Below are 25,295 nucleotides of genomic sequence, written 5' to 3' on the forward strand. Positions count from 1 at the left end.
TCACTTCTAAACTTTTCTTTCTTTGTCCATTTCCTTCAGTTCTCATTTCCCTTGAAATTACTGCAACATTATTGCAGTGGACCGATACCATTTTCTTAAGACGTTCTCCTTCAGCTAACATTTCTCTCTCCCAGTTCTTCTCTTAGTTGTGCAGACATTCCATTTTCATCTTCTTTGCTCATTTATTTTATTTCTGTTGCTTCCTAAGTGTGAGGGTGCTTAGACCCTGTCATTGGTGCTCTTCTCATGTCTCTCTTCATTTACCATTTCCATAATGCATTTGAAGCCTGGATTTTCATGAGGCATTTAATGTCATTATCTATGCTTGGCATGCACTCGTGATACATTTTCCCCTGTTGAACATCTGCACATTAATTCAAGATCCAGAACTTTCATCCTAAGCTTTCCTTAATTACCTCAGTTGCAAACAATTCCTCACTCATTCTGCTGTGACGTTCTCCCATGTACTGATTGTATTGTATTTTGCATTGTGATTGTTTTTTTCTACGTAGCCTTGAGGGGGCATTGAGACTAGCTCCTTGAGCCTGCTATGCATACTCCCTAACACCAGAGACATCTTTTGTTAACCACCAGGTTCTCTGCCTCTCGGAGAGTTGACTGTCTCTTACATAGCTTCACTTCTTTGTGGATAGAAATGCTTTTCCAATTAATCTAACTGTTTAGTATGAATTGATCCAATGAGATTCTGATCCCATGGGGAAAAACTCTTCCCCTCAATCTCATTAGCCCCTGTTTCAGTTCCTCAGCTTCTATGTATAGTTAGTTTGATTATAGGAGTAAAACATAATAAAATCATGTACATTAATGGGAACCGACATTAACTCTCATTTATCTGTTCCCACAGCAATACATGTTGATCTTCTAAACTGAAGCCACTTCTGTTGCTAACCCCCACCCCCACCCTGTACTAACATCAGGAAAAGATTCAGCATGAATGCTCCAGATGTCATTTTGACTGGACTGTTCTTGTTTCCATTGCATTTTCCTGTTCAAGTTGCTGCTGTTTCTCCTAGTCTGAAATGCTATTAGTCTTCATTCTATCCATAGAAGATTTCTCCTTCCCCAGGCATATGAAATAAATTGATCCAGGCTGCCCCAGCATGTCTAAAGTTGGACAATCATAAATCTAGCATTCACAGAGGAAAAGGAAACCAATGTGGCTTGTCACTATTAGGTATTATCTCTTTCAAAATTCTGAAGTTCTCTAGTTCTGTGACTGCATCCTCCATATCTCCTGCCTTAGCCTCTTCCCTCTCATTTTAGGAATGAGTTTCCAGCTGCTTCTACATTTCTCAGGCAGGGTGATGGCACTGATAGAATGAAAAGGAAACTTACATATGTAAGAAAATCTCTGTGCTAGATTGCAAGGTCCTTGAGGGCAAGAATCACATCTCATTTCTTTTGTATTTCCCACCACTTAAAATCATATTATACTTTGCATATCATGAGTACTTAAATGTTCTTAATCTGAAGAAATAGAAAGAAAACAGAATATAGCCAGAGAGGAATCAAATCTAAGAATGTTCATGAAGACGGATGACTCAACTCAACAAAAATGAAGGAAGTATTCAGTACTCATTAGCCAGAGAAAAAAAAATCAGGAAGTATTTTCAACTAGTTTCATAGCCTTTAGAGTAAAATTTCCATTATCTATAAAATGGGATAATAACATTTATACTATTTATCTCACAGGATTATTGAGAAGAAAGTAGTTTGCCAGGTGCAAAGATGAAGATGATGCAGAAGTAAAAGGAGGAGGAGAATATATTTAGGTTTCTTCAACCTTTATGCTTTTTCACTGTTTGCCATGTTTGGAGTATAGTACCTCTTCATCTCTTCACAGAATTTGTAGTTTCCTTCAAGGCTTCTCTCAAGCAGCACTTACATACGACCTCTGAGCATGCCCCCTGTAACAACAATTCTACTTGCACCTGCTGTGAAAGTATAAGGCCAACAACACTGGCACACAGGAGGGCTGCTAGCACAGTTTCTTTGTTTTTCTTTTTTTTGGAGGGGGGAAGGCAGGGCAATTGGGGTTAAGTGACTTGCCCAAGGTCACACAGCTAGTAAAGGTGTCAAGTGTCTGGGGCCAGATTTGAACCCAGGTCCTCCTGACTCCAGGACCAGTGCTCTACTCACTGGGCCACTTAGCTGCCCCAAGCACAGGTTCTTTGAACTGCTTTTCTAAGGAAAGCAACTTTAAGGGGTTTACAATCTCACTTTAATTAAACATACACATATTATTCATTTGGTTCAGGGGAAAAAGTCAGCACCCTGAACTTCAGAGAAAACACAAACATAAATTACAAGCAGAAATTATATAAGCAGAGAAAATAACACAAATCAGCAGACAGGGCTTCTGTCTGTCTATAGCAATACATACTTAGTTGCCAGAGAGAGAGGCACCAACAACTGAGTTTTCAAAGCTGGGGGGCTCCTTAACGGCTACCCAGAGTCTCATCTGGTGAAATCACAGGAATATTCTTCCAATGAGTGAGCCCCCAGAGCAAAATGCTAACCTCAGATTATATATACACTTCTTCAGAGTCATCCTACAGAGGGCGTCACAACCATGTGATTCAAACTGGTCACTTAGGCTTTCTTGTGACTTAAGCAGACTCTTGGTTCAATCAAAGACTCGTGATTGAAACAAAGGCAAGACTCAGTCAAAGGCACTTTATTGCCTTAGTGCTGAGAAACATTCCAAAAAAAAAAAAAAAACAGCAAAAAGTCCCACTTTGCTTGCCATTACATCCCATGACCACTATACCCTAAATTTGTGCCCCATGCGCTGCAGACTTAGTGGGCTCAGGTTCATGTCTGTGTGATGGTGAGGCATTAGAATTGGGCATTTTAGAAGGTTCTGTCAATGTCTAAACTGCAAATAAGCTATAGAGTTTGCTGCTCCAGTAAGAGGTGGTATAGCACAGTGAATAAAGCACTGAGTTTTTGAATCAAGATGACCTGGGTTTATATTCCACCTCAGATATCTTTTTATCTATGTGACCCTTTGTTAGTCAGGTAACCCTTTCCCAGCCTCAGTTTCCTCATCTATAAAATGGAATAGCATCTACCTTGCAGGATTATTGTGAGAGTCAAATTAGATATTGAACACTCTATAAATCATATATAAATGTTCAGGTCCAGTGATATATACCAGCCTAAAATTTTACCTATGAGGAAGAATTGCCTTGTTTTGGCCATAATGATACTGTCTTCTCATACAAAATGTTATGCAAAGAGTTCTACTTTCTTTTTCTTTGGTAGAATAAACTAATCTTGAAGTGTTGTTAGTCAATTTCCCTATTTTAAAAAGATATGGGCAAATTAAATTGTAGGAAGTAATGAATATAAATATTGTGTCATATTGAAATAATGATTAATAATGACAAAAGGCAACTCCTTGATTCCTGGCAGCGTGGTAACCCAACCCTTAGCTGTAGGTTAAAATTAAAGAATTTCCTCCCGATCCATATAACATTCTTCATGCATAGTTGTATATTACTTTAAAATCAATTTAATATAATATTGAATAAGTACTAGGAGTGAGCTTGGTTCTTGCCAGCTCTATGAATACCTTTGAAGTAGAACAAAGGTGAATGACCAGAGGACTACAGAAATTTTCTGGGCATTAACTCTGTGTCTGCTCAGCCACTGCCTCCTGTGTCCCCAATTTAGATTGCTTTTAAAAGTTCCCCCATGGCTCCCATGAGTTGCCTTATTTAAAATCAGTAATGATGCTTGTCACATCCTTCTCATCCAGCCAAAAACTGTGGCCGGTGGTCATTAAAGACTTTTTCTTCATAGACCACATTAACTTTCTTCCTATTAGGACAACAAACATACAACTGAAATATGTGAAAACACGTAATATGTACCCGAACTTAGAGATCAATGAATAATTTAAATCATTTTTTAAAGACTGCTCAGTCAAGTAACAGATGATGAAACTACAACAAGGACTGTGCTATTATAAGACCTTTTTCTACTTAACTTGTAATCTAAAAAACCTGATTTAAGAAGCAAGAACTGCATAAATTATTTATACTCTCTACTTATATTATTCTAGTTCAGTCTCAAACCTGATAATGGTGAAGACATTTCTCTACATTTTGGAGTTGAAATTCAGGCTGTAGACGTCAAATTTGAGTTTTCCATTCTAATTGTTGTCCAACAATAAGTAAAACAGTTAAAAAATCAATGACCAAATATTTACAAACATAGTTTTAAGATAATAATACTGACAATAACTTATACTTATATATCCCTATATAACAGTCTTACTTCAATGCTGCCCAGTGATGTAGAACAGACCTTCACAGCTCAAAGGCTAGACCAAGCTTTGACAATTACTGTCAAGCTATCAAGTTTCTAAGTATGGATTCAGCAATGGACTGTCTATCACACCAAGACCTGTCTAGCAAGCTCCGTAGGGGTTCCTCACTGACTATTAGTGGATGACATTTTTTTCCAGTCATAGGTCTTTTACTAAAGTACCAAAAAGTTGTGTTTTGTATTAGTAGAAGAAGTATCCACCATTATGAAACCATGGATTATTGAAATACAAAGTTATGTCTTTATAGTAGAAACATTATCTAATTTGAAATTCATAAGAACTCTTTAAGGCACAGCAGATAACTGTTATCCCCTTTTTACATGTGAAAATTCAAATTTCAAGAGGTCAATTGCACAAAAACAAAAATGGCCTTATCTCAGTCATCACATTTCTTGGTCTCTCTGTAGCATTTTAACACCGTTGACCACCTTTTCCTTCTTAATATTATTTCTTCCCTGGGTTTTCAGGATTCTGTTGTCTCCTGGTTCACCTCATTTGCTTGACCATCATACACATCCTAGCCCTCTCACCCTCTAACCATGGATGTCTTCAAAGCTCTGTCCTGGGCCTTATTTTCTCTCTCTGATAACCTCTTTTGGTGATCTTATCATTTGCTTATGGGTAATGATGCATGTGATTCCCAGATCTATATATTTTCCTAATCTGACTGCTAAACTTTAGTACCACTTCTCCAGCTGCCTTCTAGGATCTCCTTAGATATCTTATTGTCATTCCAAACTCGACATTTTCTAAACAGAACTCATCGTCTTTCCCTCTAGAGCCATACCTCTTCTAAATATCTCCATTTCATTGGGAGTATCACCCAGGTATGTAAACTTGGAGTCCTTCTTCCTTCTCCGTCCACCCTCCTCACCCCATCCCTACTATGTCCAGTCATTTTGACAAGCTTTATAGTAGCACAACTCTTACATCTGTTCCTCTTTCTCTGATGACATAATGACCATCTTAATTCAGGTCCTTATGAAAGGACTCCCATTGGACTCCTATCTTCACGTCTCTCTCATAATAATTGATTTCCCGTGAAGCTGCCAAGATTATCTTTCTGAAGCACACATTTGGTTAGTCTATTTACTGCATTCAGTGGTTCGTTATTCTCTTTAAGATGGAAAACAAACCCGTCAGCTTGGCCTTTAAAGCCCTTTAGAAAACTAGCCTACCTCTCCGAGCTTATTTCATGCTACGATTAGTGCTATTTTTCAATTACACTAGTCTACTTGACATTGCCCAGATTCAATAATCCACATCCCATCTCTCTGCCTTTGCACAGGTTATTATTCCCCCTGCCTTTAATGTGTCTGTCCCTCACTCGCACTTATTAGAACTTTTGAAGGATTATCTAAATATTACTCTGTATTTTTATGGATCAGCCAAGACATATTTTGTTACTTGTATACACAAAGAAAGAACTGCACAACATTATGCAAGCAGATCTCATAATCTTATTCCCCAACTAAATGAAATGGAATATGGTTGGTAATTGTGGAGATTTACAACTAGATTGAGCAGTCAAAGGATAACTGGGAATAGTGCGAGTTGAACTATGAATGGGGGCAAGGAGTTTACAATTCTAGGAGAGAGGGAAGCACAGATTGTATTAGTTGATGCAGGTGTGGTTCCCGGGACACAGCCACCAAGGTCTTATTGGAACAGTCTAGGAATAAGAACAGGTACTTTCTGTTGTTCTATGTAGGAACAGCACACTTTCCAATGGGATATGTTTCTCCAAAGTCCCTTAATTTCTGCAATAGCTAGTTTACTCACAGGCTTTTGTAGAGATAGTACACTCTCTAAGAGCATAATAAAATGAGGAAATTAATAATAACAATAATAATAACTAACATTTATATAGTGATTACTATGTGCCAGGTATTATGATAGGCCTATGATGCTGATTCTCTAGAGAATCTGTAACTTCCTTCACTACTGATTATATCATCTTCCTGTGGGAAGCCTTTCCTGGTTACCTGAGTTGTTAGTGTTCTCTTTTTCTTCCTCTTCAAATTATCACGTATATAGTCATAAGTTTTTAAAGTTGTGGAATATTTCACAAAAGAATATATGCTCCTTGAAGACAGATACTTTTATTTTTGCATTTCCAGCATCTAATACAGTGCTTTGTATGCACATGGTAGAAGCTTAATAAATCCTGGTAAGGATGGGTTGGGTTTTCTTGAATGTGAATATCTCAGGTAGTGGACTTGGCCCTGGTATCACAGTATATTAAAGAGGTGAGAAGCAGAGCTGAAGCTACATCTGGAACCCAGTTCTATTCTTTTTTTCCTAACTACATTCCATTTTATACATATACACACACACATGCACGCATACATACATGCACAGACTAACACAGTCTCTTTCATACAGGCATTAACAGATCCACAAGGGATTATAGAGATTATCTAATAGATTATAAAGATTTTCTAATTCACACGTCATTTTGTATAGGAGACAGGTTAACTGACTTGTTCAATGTCACACTGGTAGTCAGAGTCAAGAGATGCATATACGCACAGGTGTATGTATATCAGATAGATGATAGATGGATAGATGGATAGGTACACATGCAAATTGTATATATGGGTATGTATATGTATATATTATGTATATAATATGTATATATTAAAATAATTACATTATAGGGAGGAAGGAGAGGAGTCACAACTGGCAAAGTTTCCCATCAGGAGCTTACAACCATAGATAAATGAATGTAGAGAGGGAGAGGGAAAGAGGGAGAGAGGGAGAGAGGGAGAGAGGGGGAGAGAAGGACAGGGAGAGGGAGGGAGAGAGAGTCAGGGAGAGAGAGAGAGAGAAAGAGAGAGAAGGAGGAAGGGAGGGAGAGAGAGAGAGAGAGAGAGAGAGAGAGAGAGAGAGAGAGAGAGAGAGATTGATTTTCAAAAAAGCTTCCTGAGATAAGTCTTACCTCACTTACCTCACTTAATGTTTTATTAAGAATTCTTGACTACCTTCACACCAACTTCTCAAAAAGATATTTGTTCTCCAACAGAATACAAATTTATGCTCCTATGAGTCTGTGACTTGATTTACTTGTACAAAATGAAAAGTAAGTTTAAAATTTTCCAGCTAAAGATGCATAAGGAAGCAGGCTGGCTTATTTATGCCAAAGAGAAATACCTATAAGCATACATACATACAAACATACATACATATACACATAATGTTTACACCCATATTTTTGTGCTTTGTAGCAGTTGTCTTTACATGGAACCAGATAAGTGTTGTCATTGTGGTTTCCTTTGTACTTTGTAGGAACAGAATGGCTTTCTTTGGAGGGCTCAGATTTACCTGCTAATGAGAGCTCAACAAGAAATAGTCTTTTTTTTGGTTTTGTTAGGAGACACTGAATGCCCAAATCTCTGAGCTTTATCCATCTCTAGCACTGATAAAAATCAAGGTACTGGTGCCAGAAGCAAGGTTAAATGACCTTCACAAAATTAACTTGAGCCAATTTTCCTGATGCTAAACCACTAGGTAGGTTTCTATGTATAACAAACAAATAATGAAACTATTCCCTTCCCATAATACCAAAATATAAGAAGTGCTGTTTGCCCCACAGGTCACCCGGAAAATGCCTTCCAGGGTAGTACAACACTGGATAGAAGGTTACTTGGTGCTAATTACACTGGAAGATAACAAAAGTTCACTTGTGTAAAACCCCTGACAGTTTCTTAAGCCACTGACGAAGAAGCAGCTTTTTTCCCTAGGCTTTATGCCTAGCAGTCTTTTTTTTTTAATGTGTAATACACATATACACTTGAGACTAGTTAAAATAAATATAAAGATAACTATAAAAATGTCTTTATTTTGGAGACCAGGGTAAGTTGGGAATAATTCAAATATGTTAAATATATGGGGATGTTTTAGTTTTAAAATTTCTGAAAATACATGAGGCAAAAAAATTATTGGGGGGAAGCAAAACTTTCCTGGCACTTTGGAGCTAGACAGGCTTATAGAGATCTATCTGAAAGAAGCAGCATGGTGTAGTACCTAGAACCCTGAAACTGTAGACTTGAGTTAAAATCTTACATCAGACACTTACTAGCTGTGTAAACCTGGGCAATTCATAAGCATTTATTAAATACTTACCATGTGCGTCCCGGGTTCTGTGCTAGGCTCTAGAGATACAAAAACAATGAGTGAAACAACCTCTATTGAAAAAGAATTTATATTCTAATAGGAGATAGGGAAAAAAAATCTGTATATATGCATATACATATATATGTATATGCATATATATGTATATGTATATACATATATATGCTGATCAAGTAGAGGTTACTTTCTGGGAAATTCCACCCTGAACCCTCCACCCAGTTATAGGAAACCGATTACGACCTAAGAGGACCACTCATTCTAGGAAACTGACCACCCTGTGTCACAGGATGGTCGCACCCCTGAATCTCGCCATATTTCCAAACTAGCTCTGAGCTGATGAATTCAACCAATGGCTGATCTTTGCTTCTGTATGTCATTGCTTCTGCTAGCGACCCTCCTTAATTGTGTAATTGTGGTTTTTGCCTTTATGAGCATTGTAGTCCCTCAGTTCGGGACTGCCTGATTTGAGTGTACTTTGAGTATGTACTCCAGGTAGTCATGTGCTTGGCCAATAAATCCACACACTAAATTTACCATGAACCCAGGTCTCGGCTCGCTGTTATTTTCTACACAACAATGTCTGACTTTTTGTGACTCTGTGGACCCTACTGTCCATGGAATTTTCTTGGCAGTGATACTGGAATGGTATATATACACAAACACATGCATAATTTTATATGTGTGTTTATATGTACACACATACACACACACATATATGTATGTATATATACATATATATATATATATATAAAACATATATTGTATGTGGATACGGAATAAATATTAAATATTTATAAAATATAAGGAGAATAAATGCCAATAAATACAAAGTAGTTTGGGAGAGGGATCTCTAGCAGTTGAAGAGATCAGTAAAAGCATCCTGCAGGAGATGATGCTTGTGCTGCATCTTAAAAGAAAAGAGGGATTCTAGTAGATTGAGGCAAAAAGGAAATACACACCAGGCATGGAGACAGTCAGTCCAAAGGCATAGAGATGGGAAATGGAGGACCATTAAAGGGAGCCAGTTTGTCTAGGATTGCAGGATATGCAGAGGTAATTCAAGAGGCTAGAAAGATATGTTGTGCCAAGGCTGTGAAAAACTTCAAAAGCTAAGCAGAGTAATATATGTTTGACTCTAAAGGCAGTCAGAAGTTAGTGGAGTTTATTAAACAGGAGACTGACACAGTAAGATTTGTGTTTTAGAGGAATTACTTTCGCAACAGTGTGAAGTACAGAGTGAAACAAAGAGAGATTTTAGCCAAGGAGGCCAATTAGGAGGCTATTGAAATAATACGGGCACAAGGTGATAAAGGCGGCACCTAAGGTGGCAACTATGTGAGTAGAAGAAAAGGGAGTAGATATGATAAATGTGCGGAGGAAGAAAGAGCAATGTTTGGCAACTTACTGGATGCATTGGGTGAAGAAAAATTGGGAATCCAATATAACACAAAGTTACAAACCTGAAGGATTGGAAGAATGGTGGTGCCTTTGACAGAAATAGGGAAGTTTGGGAAATGGTTGGATCTGTCAGGAAAAATAATGAATTTTGCTTTGAACGTGTTAAATTTGAGATGTCTCCTGATCATACAGTTTGAAATGAACAATAGGCAATGGCAATATGTGATTGAAGTTCAGGAGACAAATTGGCTCTGGGTATATAGATTAGGCAGTCAATGTCTCTGGGCCTCAGTTTCTTCATCTATAAATTGAGTCAGTTAACTCATATGATCTCTAAAGTCCCTTCTAGCCCTGTTTCTATGATACCAGGCCCTAATCTAAACCCCTCATTTTACAGAAAAATAAACTGAGGTGAGGAAAGATTAAGTCTCTTGACCAGTGTCACACTGCCAGTTAGTGGCATTGTCAAGATTGGTAAACTCATATATTAGAAGTCCCAGTTCAATGTTCTTTCACTATACTGCTTCTGATTGATATCTTTTAAAATATCTAATACAGTGAAACTATCTTCTTGTATATTGGCAGATATTTTATTTTTAATGACACTTCATTGTTGTCTCTTCAGTGATTTTCAAAAATCCGGAAGAATATATGACATTTACACAAACTCTGACAGGAATAACATTTGCAGTACAAATAATGCCTCACCAATTCTTGTCATCTTTTATTTTCCCCTTTCTTTGTTTCTAATAGGCAACCCATCGCTAACCAGCAAAGTCAATGTTCTCATCAATGTCCTGGATGTCAATGAATTTCCTCCAGAAATTTCTGTACCATATGAGACGGCAGTGTGTGAAAATGCTAAACCAGGACAGGTATTCCATCAATGTTGAAATCTGATTCTTTGAGTCAGTTAAAAATGGTTTTCATAGGCTGTTCACCTCAGGAAGTACGCAAAGGTATCCATGTGCAACACTGCATAAGGAAGGGAAACTGTTGGGGAGGAAACATGGTAATATCATCTTCATCTTCCTCACCATAGTCATCATCATCTGTCATATGTATGGTGCTTTAAAGGTGACAAAATATACCACGTATATTACATTGCAATGCTCACAGCTTGAGCTTTCTAGCAATACGTGGACCTGCTCTCATGTACATTGTCTCAACAAAAACATGACTATCACTGAGGCAAAATAGAAAAAGAGCATAGCCCACCAGGATTTCTCAAAATACAATCTCTGCCTCTCCCAGGAGACCAGACAGGGTTTGTGCTATATCATGTTTTAAGTGGTATATTAAAAATGCTTCATGGTATCACATTTTATGTGGTACATTAAAAATGCTTCATGGTGATTTATTGGGAAACATGTTCTGTTTTCAGTAGGTGTTCTAGGGAGAAACATCTTAAACATTAAATATTGAGATTATTGAGACAGAAAGACTTGCCTCTCCTTCCCCCTTTCAATGAATCACATTAAATTGTTTGTTGTACTTTGGCCACAGGTTAAGCCAGTATCATACATATCCTATAGGAAAATTATGCTTTTTCTCACATCACCTAAATGCTCATTGGTCATGAGATTTGTGCATATGCATGTTTGTATATGAACCATATTTTTATTGAAAACCAATTACTGTGTTTTGAATTACTCTCATGTAGTTTAGAATGCTGATATGAAAATACTGAAAGAGTTTGAGTTTATGCCTATTAGTCTATTTCCAGAAGTTTTTGTTTAAACTAATTCTATTTTGGAATTAACAAATTAGTTGTTAGCATTTTTATACTATAGTCATACGTGTATTACAGTTACCTTATTAAACATAAGCAAAATATCTATTTACAAGAACAATGTAAATTTAGAGAGTCACATTTTTCTTTAATGAAAATTATGACTTGATAAGCATCTTTGGGAAAATTCTAGTTACCCAAATCTGCAACTTTTCAAGCTTGGTGAACAAATATTGATTAATTGGCCTCCTATTCAAATCTTATTTATTTATTGAAAGTAGTAACCATTTTATGTTATGCTGTGGGTAAATGAATGATTTAGATTTTTTCCAATGAGCAAAGCCATATCTAATTGTGACCAAACAATTAAATGTCGCATAATGCTGTCACATAGAAAAAAAATGTCATACAATTTTGTCTCAAAATCTGTCACCTTTCCCAATCTGATCTGGCCTCTGAGGAAAACAAAATAACCATAGTAAGATTACTCTAGCCTGAGCATTTTCAGTTACACAGCAAAAATCAATCCCTTTTAGGACTTTAGGAAAGTACATCTATTTTAGGTCACTAAGGAACCCTTTAGGGCACTAAATGGAACCATTTTTGGAGTCAGATAGCACTTAGTGTGCTCACTGTTTCTCTAGCAATCTGACAGTTAAGCATTGGTAGTAGTAGAACCTATTGATACATGAACTCAATTCACTTTTCACACCTTCCAGTGTTCATTTTCTAGGCACAGAGGACTGACAGACTTTCTTCACTCCCTTTTTCATTGGCCCCTTCAGAGCTTTTATGTCTGGATGTGATGGAGAATAGTCTGGACCTCTGGAAGCGCTTTCCCAGTAACTCTTTCAGGGTCATCTTCTTTCCCATAGAAACACATTTTATGTATGCAGCAACAATTCCTTCCACATACAGTTGGAGGTGACCCTTGAGTTTGATCTGGAAACTATTGATCTAATGAGCTCTTGTTTCTGGTTTTATTGCCAGGGACATTCCCTCTAGGTTGTAAGTATGAGGAGCTCTTTCCCCACTGAGCATGACTAAATGAGTCTCCTCTGCTTAGTGAAGCTTCTTACATACCCTAAAAATACTTACCATTCTGGAAAATCTTTATATCAGGGAAAATAGGCCTTACCATCTCATTAAAATATATTTTTTCATATTTCCACTTTCTTTATTGATGCCTATTTTTTTCTTTACAAACTTTACTCTTGTCTCGTGAGAGGTCTCTCAAAACAAAGTAAAACAGTTAAGACAAACTAATAAAATAGTGACCTCATTGGAACGTTCTTGTGATATTTCACATACATAGCACATTCCAACCAATCTATTGAAAAAATATAAATCTATTTTCTCTTCTTCCTACCCTCTGTCTCACAAAAATAAGGGGTGGGGGGAGAAGCAAATTTCTTATAATATATAAGCATAATTGTGCAAAACAAATGCTCCCATGGTCTGTATACAAAAATGTAGACATCTCATTCCTCATCCTAAATCCATCACCTCTCTATAATGGATAGCATGTATTATTCTCAGTCCTCTGGAATCATGAATGATCATTGTATTGACTGCAGTTCTTATATATTTTTGTTATTTACATTTTTCTACTGATTCTGCTCGTTTCATTCTTCATCAGTTTTACAAAAGTACTCCAAATTACTCATTTTTAAAATATTGACATTACGGCATACATTTTTTTCTATTTCGTCTCACTTCAGTCTTCAACTTCATATGTCAGACTTACCATACTCCATGTATCAACTTTGTCTATTAATTTCAACATCAGTTTGAAGTCTTTAAATGTCTTTTTTAAATGATCTATTTATTCTTTTCTTACAGCATCATAATTCTTCATCATATCAATATACTAAGATTTATTCAACCTTCTCAATGTTTGGAAATCATTTTAGTTTATTTTTTTGCCACAACAAAAAGAGGTGTTATAAATATTTTTGTACATAAAGGACCTTTTCCTCTTTCTTTGCTTTCTTTTGCCTATAACTTTTAAACAGCTGGGTCAAAGGGCATGCAGAATTAAGTAAATTTTTGTGTATAATTTGAAATTTCCTTTGAGAATGATTGTACCCAACCACAGGACCACCAATAGTGCATCAATGTGCCTGTTTTCCTACAGCCACACCAGCATTTATCGTTTTGCTTTTTTGTCATCTTTACCACCCTTATGGATATCTCATTGAAATCTTAGTCTAGCTCTAGTTCTTCTTTTTCATATATCTAGTTGTTTCTAAACCATAGAAATAGTAAGTACTGATGTATAGTGATAGAATTAATAATGACAGAGCTAGTAACAGATAACTAATAAAATTGAAAATAGAAAAACTTGAATTTTCTTAAATTTTTCCCTAGTATATTTTGTTTCAATTTGAAGTAGGTGAAAGCATTTATTTAACTTCAAGTACTTTTAAAACTATCATTTTTATTTTTAATGAAAATTCAAAGCTCTTAAGCTTTATGTATGGAAGCTTCTTAAAGACAAAGACTATTTTGGTTTTGTGTCTTTGTGTCTCTAGTGCCTAGCATAGTGCCTTATAGTGGGTCCTTAATAAATGTTTATTAGTTGAACTAAACTGAACTTAAAATGAGCCCAAGTCTCACATGGGAATTACTTCCTATTCTGTCTGTGTGTCAGCTATTTACTATATACAACTCTTTAGATATTTGGCTATGAAAATCGTATGTAACAAACTGGTTTGCAAGGTTTCATTAAATAAGCTCATTAAAATTTTGAGAGGAAAGTTCTTTTGAAAAGGCTGACTGCCTTCATTTTTAATTTCAACTTTGTTTCAGGTAATTCAGATCATCAGTGCTGCGGACCGAGATCTTTCACCTGCTGGGCAACAATTCTCCTTTAGATTATCACCTGAGGCTGCCATCAAACCCAATTTTACAGTCCGTGACTACAGAAGTAAGTTTAACCACCTAAATGTGACCTTTTCTCACATAGCTCCATAAAGTAACAGATTTTAGTTCATTTCATAAAACTGTTAAAGTTTATAAAATGTGAAAATTCACTTTTGCTGAGATAGACAAAAGGGAGGGAGAGCAAAGCTTAATGCAAATCAGTCAACAAATTATTACCCAACTCTACAGAAAGATTCGGGCATAGTCCTATGATGAATCAAGTGATTCAGTGACCTTTTTGGAAGGTGAGAGAATACTAGTGCCTTGGGCATCCTTGCTTCATATATACATATGATGAAAGGCAGTGGTACAAAGGAGACAAAACCAGACCAGGAGTCAGAAAGGCCTGGCCTCCAGGACCATAGCACATAGTGGGTGGGTAATTCTGGAGAAGTCAACCTCTCAGCGTGCCAGGCAGTTCTCTCAAACTACATCTGCATTATATGATGGAGGTTTCTTTAACCTAGAAGCTCTGGATTTTGACTATGTTGTTATTGGAAGTTTTCATTTTGGGGTTTCTTTTAGGAGGTAACTAGTGGATTCTTTTTATTTTCGTTTTCCCCACTGGTTCTAAGAGATCTGCATAATTTTCTTTTAAGATTTCTTGAAATATGATGTCTAGATTTTATTTGGTGATGGAATTCAAATTGTCCAATGATTCTTATTTCTTTTCCTTGATCTATTTTCCAAATCAGTAGTTTTTGTTATGAGATGCCTTACATTGTCTTCTATTTTTCAGTCTCGATTTTGTTTTTAATACTTCTTATTCTCTCATGGAGTCATTGGCTTCTATTTGGTCCATTCTAATTTTTAGGGAGTTTGTTGCTTGGACAAGGTTTTGTACCTCTTGTGCCAAGCTGTTAATTATCTTTCCAATTATTTCTTCCATGGTTCTTATTTCTTTTACAATTTTTTTTCCTTGTAGTTCTCTCATTTATTTAAAAAAAAAACTTTAAAAAAATAAAACAGTCTCTTGCTTCATCTCCTCTGGTAATTTTAGTAGATTTTTTTCCTCAAGTTTTGTTTTCTTTAAGGCTTTGCCTGAAGATGTTTTGGAGTTTTTCTCTTCTTCTATATTTGTGTCCTTCTGATGCCATAATAGCTTTTAATGGTGGCATTCTCTTGTTTGCTTGCTTGCCCATTCTTCTAGCAAATTTCCTTACTTTGAACTTGATATTAGATACAGTCTGTGACCTTCTTCTGGTGGCAAGTCATGAGCTGATTCTGTCACTGCTTTCTTGGGGAATTAAGTCTTAGAATATCTCAGCAAAAGCTCAGGCTAGGGACTTACAAACTTTTAGAGCTCCCAAAATGGTCTGACCTAGGGCAAAGTCTGACTGTTGCTCTTGGTCTGAGCTCTGGCTGTTGATCTAGGTTTGGATCTGAACCACACTAGACTGCTATTTGATTCAGCCACTGTCAGCCAGTTCAAAAGGTCTACTGGTTCTGAGTCACAGGACTGACAGTATCTGGGATACTGTCTGGGATTCCTACCCTGATTGTTCCTCTCTGGCTTCAGAATGAACTAGAAGTTGGAACTGAGACTTTGCTCTGCTCCTGGGATCAGTCACAGTGCTTCTATTTGCTTTTCAACTTGTTCATCTGAGCCTAGGGCTGTAGCCTCTCTCTACACTGGAAAACCACCTTTGGACATAGGTCCCCTTCCACAGTCCACATTGGATCTATGACCTACAGCTGAGTAGTGAATGACAAACCTGCTTTATGGTATTTGTTCCTGTATTGTACATTGCCCTGTATGGGACCTCCATTGACCTAGTCCTCAGCTTCTCCCTAGATTCCTAAACTTTCCACCTACTACTGCTCCTGACCAGATTCTATCCCCAGTGTCCACAGACCTCTCTGTGGCTGACTCCCTATACTGACCTAGGCTGGAAAAATGACTCACTGTGACATTTTCTTGTATTTCCTCATGAGGATTTGGTCAGTGCATTTTCTAAATCTGAGGGGAGGAGTTTGGCAGTTAAGCTCCTTGTACTGCTCCCTGCTACTCCACCATCTTGGTTCTGTTCTAAGTTACTGAACTTTAATAATGGTTTTTAAATGATGAAGTTTTTTTTTTGAAAACTTGTAAAAACTTCAGTTTACAATTAAAGATTAGTTTTATTTAGAAAAGTAAAGGTACAGAAATGTTTCTTCTTAACACAGTGCTAAAATAATCTGCATTTTAAGTTATTATGCCTTATTTTTCATGTATTCTAAACAAACTCTAAAGGCATTTTCTTTTATAGAGATATATTGCTTATAATTACTCTAAGTAATAACAAACTATTTCTCATGCCTTGACCTCTGTAGCAGAAAAAGAAGAGAGATCAGTACTGGAGAAATTACAGTGGTAATAATTATTCCCCAGGTCACAGTGATCTTCCTCTACTTGAGCTACTTTCTTGAGGAGTTATTATCCATAGACCCATTAGCATTGACCCCACTCTGATCTGTGGTGTTAATTAGTATTTTATGTATACGCAAGTATTATTTCCTAAAGTCTATTATTAACTTTTTTCAGGGTGAAGACTATGTCTTTTATCCCTTACAGACCTTAGTATAGCACTTGCACATAGTAGGTGATTTATCACCTTTATTAATAAAACATATCATATCTGCACATTCATATGTGCAAATGTATGTCCATACATACATAAACATACCAACACATACATGTATATATGTACACTGTAGATAAATAGATGGATATACAAAATGTTGACAAAATTTTGTCATCAGAGAATTAGTACACTCAGTTGCTTGGCTAAAGTACGTCTAAAGAAAAAGACATAAACAATTCTGCTCAATGTTGTCATTTATCTCATGGAAAAGTTTTGAAATATGTAAATCTGTTGAAGACCCATTACTTCTCATGTCAATATTAATGTTATGAATAGATGTGGTAATAGAGTCTCATGTGCCTTATTATAACACTGGAGTTATTAAAACCACCAGAGTCAAACAAGAGTATGTAAAATCTAAAGTTATTCTGACACATGTAGCAACGGACAGAAAATTGAGACAATTGTTCAGAAAATAAATGCCTTGGCCTGAATATCCCAGATGATTAAGTTAAGATATTCTACTGAATTAAATTACAGAAACAATTTTTGGTAACTTTCTATTTCTGCATATATAGAAACTAGTTTAAAGAAAGACAGCATTATATTGTGGAAAAAGTGCTGCATTGGGTTCTAGTCACACTTCTTCCAAACTAATTTTGTGTCTTATCTCCTGTGAGTCATTTGCTTTGTCAAGGCCTCAGTTTGTTCATCAGAGAAATGAAGAAATGAAGGGATTGGCAAGGAGGTCTCTAAGGGCCCCTTCTGCTCCACTTTTTTCTAGTTATATATTATAATGATTATTATTTGTATCCATATCTAGAATCATTAGAGCATGCAATAAGCTAGATCTATTTAGATGAGAAAAAATAATGACACCTAGTCTCTCCTGGGAAAAGGTAAAGTAGTGGTATTTTTGGGACTGCAGATCACATCAAGTACCATTCTTGTTATATTTTTAATCATCAGTTTATAGTGAGAATACCTTCTTGGAGATTCATACCTTGTTTTTAACCTGCTTTTCTGTGGGATGAGAAATGCTCAACAAAAAATGTTATTCCCCTTTCGAGATTTTGACAAGAAAATTCAAAAAGAAACATCTCACTGTAATTCTTTTCTTAATAAAGAAAATATTTTCTTTCTATTTTCTTCTCTCCTCTGAAATTTAAACTGCCATGCCAAAAGGGATTAATAGATAAAAATAGAAATGCTTTTTTTCCCCTACAAGATTACTTAGATTACATATGATTTGAATTTGACAGCATTGTTAAGGATAGAACAAGGTTCTGAGGAAACTGCAAAAAATAAAAAAAAAGTAAAAATAAAAAAAAAATCCACTGGCTTAAGAACAACTTACTCTTGTTTAACAGGTACTCACTTTGCTATATTAAGGATTTCTACAGTAACCATTGTGTCACAAATGTCATGTTTTGTAGACAACACAGCTGGAATTGAAACTAGAAGAAGTGGATACAGCCGCAGGCAGCAAGAGTTTTATTTTCTCCCAGTCGTGATCGAGGACAGCAGTTACCCAGTCCAGAGCAGCACAAACACAATGACTATTCGAGTTTGTAGGTGTGATTCCGATGGGACCATCCTGTCTTGCAATGTGGAGGCAATTTTTCTACCTGTAGGACTCAGCACCGGTGCTTTGATTGCAATATTACTTTGTATAGTTATTCTCTTAGGTAGGTTAATTTCACACTTTTTTCTAATATTTTTGTTTTTGTCCCCATGTCACTCCACTTCTCTCTCCCCCACTGCCTCTTCCCTCATCCACCTTGGCCACTTCAATCTATAAGTTGCTTTAAATTTATATTAGCTTTATAGAGAGAACTATCTGGAGCTGGTATTTCCTTAGTGTGCATTAAATATTAGTGAGATCTATTACTTCTGTTGGGACAGAGACACAAAAAGGCATGAAGCAGAAGTTTTATACATACTATCATTATTGAAGTTTCCAATGAGCACTTATCTCCTTTATTTTTCTTTTTTTAGAAAGTACAAAGAACTTTGTGCTAGGAGTCAGAATATCTGGATTCAGGTCCCAAACTCTTTTACTCATTATCTATGAGAACTTGGGCAAGATAGTAGGTATCACCGTGCATGGATAGAGTATGGGGCCTAGAGTCAAGAAGACTTGAGTTTGAATCCAGACTCAGGCACATATCAGTTGTTACCCTGGGCCTCGGTGAAACATTTAGCCTCAGATTTTTCAGCTGTAAACTAGGGATAATAAAAACCTACCTCACAGGGTTGTGGTGAGGATCAAATAAGGTTATATTCATAAAAAGTGCTTAGCATAGTGCCCTACACATAGTAGGCACTTTTCCCCCACCCTAAAATGAAAGGGTTGGACTAGATTCCCACCAAGGTTTCTTCCAGTTCTAAATCTTGGTCTACTATACTAAAATATATGCAGATCCCTTTTAGTGGTCTGGAGTAGTATGGCTTTGTTGTTCCTATCACAATGAAAGTCCTTATAACATGTAATATCACACACACACACACACACACACAGTATCCTGAGTCCAGGTTCTAATTATACCTTTTTGGATAGATTCATGATCTTATCAGTGTGTATACTCTCTCCACTGATACAGATTGTAGTCCCTCCATGATACTACAGCCAGGGAAATTTATGTGTGTGACTGTTCATAAACCTTCCATTGGAGATCTACCCAATATTCTGTAAATCTTAGCATTAAATGCTGGGAAAATAAGAAATACCTGACCATATGCTTCTTTGAGAAAACTTCTTATATCCTAATTCACAGTGAAAATAAACAGAAAGAAAAGACTCGAGTTAAGCGCTTTCCCCATCATTTGATCTTTTTGAATGGTCAGCCAGCAGTAATTGCTCATGCATTTCTCATCTTTCTCCACCACAAAAAAGTCAACCAAGTAAACAAGCATTTATAAAGAACCTACACAGTGTCAGGCTCTGCCCTAAGCTCTGGAACAAAGCAACACAAAAGATTCAGAAGAGGAAAGAGATTAGAATAAGTACTTTCTATTGTGCCTTCTAGACTTTCAATGGTAGTTGGTTTCAGAAACTTTTGTCCTTGTTGAGACTAGGATGTTCATAGGACTTGTTTTCACTTGTTAATTCACTACCTGATTCAGAAAGTCTCTCTCTGTGGTTGAGTTCAGCCCATAGAGGACCACAACCTGAATTCTAACAATATACAAAATTCTCCAGTAGAAGCAATTGGGATGCTACAGTGAAAACAATATTCAGTCCTCCCTCCAAATTTAACCCATAACCCTCTCTCCATTTCAATTTAAAGAAAGTCTTTTAAGGTACCTTGTTTTCCTTCCTACAAGCAAGTAGGGTGAGGGATCTTTGTACCTTGTCATGAGGAATGATTGGCATTTTAGCCTTGATGACATGTACGTAAATCTGATCTGTCCCTTTCAGTCTAACTTCAGTAAAACTGCATGATTGTTTTGTCCTTGTGCTGGTAATACATAGGCATCATCATTGCTCAGGCAAATCCCCAAAATGCTTAGAAATAAGTTCACACTGCATAGAAGACCTGCTTTTTCGGTTTTGCTTTTTGTTTCCCTCCCTAAACTTGTTCTGTGTTCTCTTCATTTTGGGGCCATGTTTCCAACTATATACATACATACACACATACACACATGCATACATACATATACATCCATTTATATGTGTGTATATACTTATGTGTATTTTATATTTACATATATATAGATAGATAGATAGTAAATGACTTGTCTGACACATATATTCCTTATTCAAGGAAGCATTTTTTTTTTAAAAAACAAGAAACCAGGCTAAAAGATTAGAAAGGGTGTTAAATAACTAATTAGGGAATAAGGGTATATTACCTGAAGCCCCAGTTTTATAACATCATTGTATCTTTACCACTCTTAACACTAGGTGGGGCTCTGCTCCAAATTTTCAAATAGCCCAGATAGAAACTTGCTCTCAATATGGCAGAACATACAGTTTGAACCAAATATTTCAATATTAAGGTAGATGCAGTTCCTGAGCAGAAGGGCAGCGCTGATCAGGGTGTGATTAGTCAGGGGCCTATTTATAAATTGATTTCTTGGCATATGGATGAAATTTCAGGGGATAGGTGAAAGACATCAAACCCTTTAAGGGAGGTAGACTTTTATGTGAACGATTTGCATTTGAAAGGGTCACACTCAGACGATATTGACAGAGTCAATGGATTTGCCTCCTGGGCCCGGAGAGACTGAAAGTATTAAACTTTGAAGGTCTTCTTGAAGAGAGCCAGCTGGGGAAGGAGAATTTACCTCTTATAATTTACCATTTCCTTGCGCCTATTAAACAATACAGTAAGTGGGGAGTAGGGGGCAGAATTCTTTCCTTTTTGCTACCCCTCTAGTGGTGGTGTCTTAAAGCAAAGGAACATGGGAGAGTCCATGGAGTGGGAGCCAGCTGCTTAGTTTAAAATAGCAAATCTAGCACATAGAGTAGGGACTCTGCTTTGGAGATGGCTGGCTCTAGAGTCCTGATGGTGCCTGAGTTTGGGTTTTGAATCTGTCTGACAATGAATAGTTAAACTTTAGGCCAGTATTTCAGCTGAGCCCCAAACTGGAGGTGGTTGAGAACATAACAAAATATTAGAGTGAAAATGCTTAAATCAGCTTGATTCTGTGGTTTTACTTTCTCAGAGGAATCTAATCTATGAATACAAGATGGGAAGGTAGCCCAAAAGGATGACTACACAAGGTACAAAGTATTCTGGGAAACTGTACTGCTAATACCATCACTCACAAGCCCCCACCAATACGTTTGCCGTGCCTACGATAGTCAGCCAGGGAAAATAGTTAGCTTGAAGCCAAGGAAGTCATTTACTGAAATGTACAAATCAACTAACTCCTCCATAAACTTGGGATTCACTATCTCGTAAATGCCTCTGTTACCATTTGGAACCCCTGTCCCACCAATGTCATAGCCTATCAATTTGTATCATAGATCTAGGAGGAACCTCAGAAATCTAAGTGACTTGACATTGGTATGAGTAGCAAAGTTTGAACCGAAATCCTGAAACTCCAACATTAGTCCCTTTTCTGCTCTACACAGTCTTCCCAAACCTGTTCCTCTCATTTTCCAATGTCTCTATTTGCATAATCAGTCTGCTGAATTCCTGCTTGTCCTTTGGCAGGGCATGTGACACTGATATTTGATTGTAGTTTCAACATCTTCAGCTTTGAGTTCAAATGAAATCCTGGCCTAAATCACTACTGTGATGTCTAATAAAGAACCAGGACCCATGCCCTAATGGTAGTAAGGGTCTCAACCAGAAATTTCCTTCTCTTCTCCCCTTCTCCCTTTTTACTCTCTCTGAATGCTGCAAGGGAATAAAAGAATGAAACCAGGAGCCAGGTACATTCTCCCTAGGTGATTTTCTACTTGACCATCCATTTTTAAAGGTTTTGAAATTTAGTCACTTTATGCCAAAGGGCAAGTCCCTTGTCTCCTTTAATCTTTAGCCTGACTCTTTCTTATGCAAATAAGTCACTCAAAGTCCATGAAAGGGATGTACCCTTATGTCTCACTGTGTACTTTCCTAGGGTATGCTAGAAAACTCAAATCAGCAAATCCTACAAATCAGAGCTTGAATTATTGTTTTGCTTATTATCTAAACTTAAGAAAATGATAACAAAAATGTTAATAATGAAGATTAAAATTAAAAGTGTATCATGTGTGTGTCTGTGTGTGTATGTTGTTAAAACTTTACCAGCCAACATCCTTTTATTTCATAAAATAGACTTGGTGATGCAGATGATCTTCATTCCCTCTCAATTCTCCTCTAAACCACACCACCCCCCCCGCACCCCCAACCCCCTACATAATTGGCTCATATTACTCCCTTCCAAACTGTGGGCATATTTAATGTTGCCTTATCTATTGGAAAACTATGGTTCTCTTAGAAATGTTATTGTATCCCTGGGTGAAAATTATCTGAGTAGTCTAAAGTAAAGTGCACGTAATTCTAGCTCTAAAGTTGTAGGTATATAGCGGAATTAACAATCAAGTACCTATTTCATTTTAAAAATTCATCACAAAAACTTTACTGAAATTATAAACAGGAACATTTAATACTTCTGATAAGTGCTATCATACTAGGTACCTGCGAGTTACGGGCATCAATGCAAGGTATTCAGAGAAAATGAGGACTAAATATATGAATAAGAAAATAAATAGTTAACTGGTTAGTTACAGAGACTTTACTTTGTAGAATAATAATAGTGAGTCTTTTAAAGAAATTGGGTTTCATTAGCTTTCACCTGAAGGATTGCATTGACATTTCAGCCAAGAGCTGAACTTTCTTGTCAGTTTCAAAATGATATTCTTGTCTCGTTTCAGCCATTGTTGTGTTGTATGTTGCCCTGCGAAGGCAAAAGAAAAAAGACACCCTGATGACCTCTAAAGAAGACATCAGAGACAATGTTATCCATTATGATGATGAAGGAGGTGGGGAAGAGGACACTCAGGCTTTCGACATTGGCGCCCTGAGAAATCCAAAAGTGATTGAAGATAACAAAATACGCAGGGATATAAAACCAGACACTCTCTGTTTACCTCGTCAGAGACCACCAGTGGAAGATAACACAGACATAAGAGATTTCATTAATCAAAGGCTACAGGAAAATGATGTGGATCCCACGGCACCCCCTTATGATTCATTGGCAACATATGCCTATGAAGGCAATGGATCTGTAGCAGAGTCCCTGAGCTCCATAGACTCGCGCACTACAGAAGCAGACCAGGATTATGACTACCTGACTGACTGGGGACCACGCTTTAAAGTCTTGGCAGACATGTTTGGAGAGGAAGAAAGTTACAACTCTGACAAAGTCACCTAGGTGGCGGGGTTAACATTGAACCCAGAGGAGAAATTTAAAAGAAAACTACAAATTGGGGTGGGTGGGTGGGGAACAGACACAACGCCCAAACTTTATAGGACAAGATTACTTTGATTACTTGGTTTCCAGCAAGTTATTATATTTATCATACTGTCAATTTGGGTTGAATCTGCAAACAGAAGATAAATCCTATAATATGTCCTTTTCCCTCCTTTTTCCTTTTTTTGTTTTGTTTTGTTTCGTACTTTGGAAGCACTGAGATGAGCTCAGGCCTATTAGGTACAATTAAATGACATGACAACCTAGAAAGAAGATAGCTTTCTGGCATCAAGGTGGAAGAGTGGTAGATTTTTTTCTTAATTCCACTAAAGTGCCTATTGAAACTCTTATCTTTTAAAGTGGTATACAGTGCCCTCTATTGAGAAGGTGATACAGGATTTGGAGATAAAGAGGACATAGAACAAAAGACACTGACTTCATGTCTAGGAGCAATAGTGACATGCTGACTTCTAATTACTTTGGGAATAAAAAAGAAGAATTTCTGAAATCCATCTGTTTATAATTCAAAGGTTTTTTTTTTTTCTTTAAAAAATTGTATGCCAAAATATCACATTTGTTCTCCCTACATTTGAAATAAATTGAAATAAACATGCTAGTATGAAATTCAATATGTAAAAGTTCCCGATTTTTAGAGAAATGTTTGATTTTAACATGAGTTAATATTAAAGTATTCATTAAAATGTTACCCTCTTTTCCAAAATAAAACAACAGCAAAATAGTTTTCTCTGAGGCCTTAGGTGATCTACATCTATTTAGACCAAAGCTGACCAAAACAAACAAGCAAACAAACTATCAATACCGGATTTTGGTAAGATTGATTTATTTTGATGTTGAGAAAGCAACAAATGATTCCTTATCAACTTTATCCAAGATAAAATTCTGGTGGCCTACTTCTGTGGGGCTATTTGAAAAAAAAAATCAATTACTTTAATTATATATTGGCCTAAAGATGGGAGAATTGAATATCTAACTTCCTTCCAACCCTAGTATCCAATCAAGGTACCACTTTTTATGAATAATGAAATCCTCAAATGGTTACAAGTATTTGAATTCACATTATTTGAACTTATAAGTATGCAAAAGATGGCCATTGGTTCTACCCCAATAGAAATATACAATATGAGTTCAAAAATGTGTCCATTTTAGAGGATTCACTAGTTACACTAATGAGCACCTAGGTGAAATGGATCTCTAAGACAAGCAAAAATGGGAAACTCATAATTCCATTTCAACTTATTCTCATGTGATTATTATG

At 36.6% G+C, this 25,295-nt stretch overlaps 1 protein-coding gene across 1 annotated transcript in view; it reads left to right on the plus strand.

The window, feature by feature from the left end:
- LOC118846076 (cadherin-12) overlaps positions 1 to 23,980 on the plus strand; it is a 143,087-nt gene extending 119,107 nt beyond the window's left edge. The window contains exons 5-8 of the mRNA XM_036754261.1: positions 10,643 to 10,764; positions 14,433 to 14,550; positions 18,547 to 18,798; positions 23,481 to 23,980. Coding sequence (XP_036610156.1) covers positions 10,643 to 10,764; positions 14,433 to 14,550; positions 18,547 to 18,798; positions 23,481 to 23,980 — 992 coding nt within the window. The remainder of the gene's footprint in view (positions 1 to 10,642; positions 10,765 to 14,432; positions 14,551 to 18,546; positions 18,799 to 23,480) is intronic.
- Positions 23,981 to 25,295: the final 1,315 nt, after the last annotated feature.

This window comes from Trichosurus vulpecula, chromosome 1 (assembly GCF_011100635.1).
Source record: "Trichosurus vulpecula isolate mTriVul1 chromosome 1, mTriVul1.pri, whole genome shotgun sequence".
NCBI classification, from domain to species: Eukaryota; Metazoa; Chordata; class Mammalia; order Diprotodontia; family Phalangeridae; genus Trichosurus; species Trichosurus vulpecula.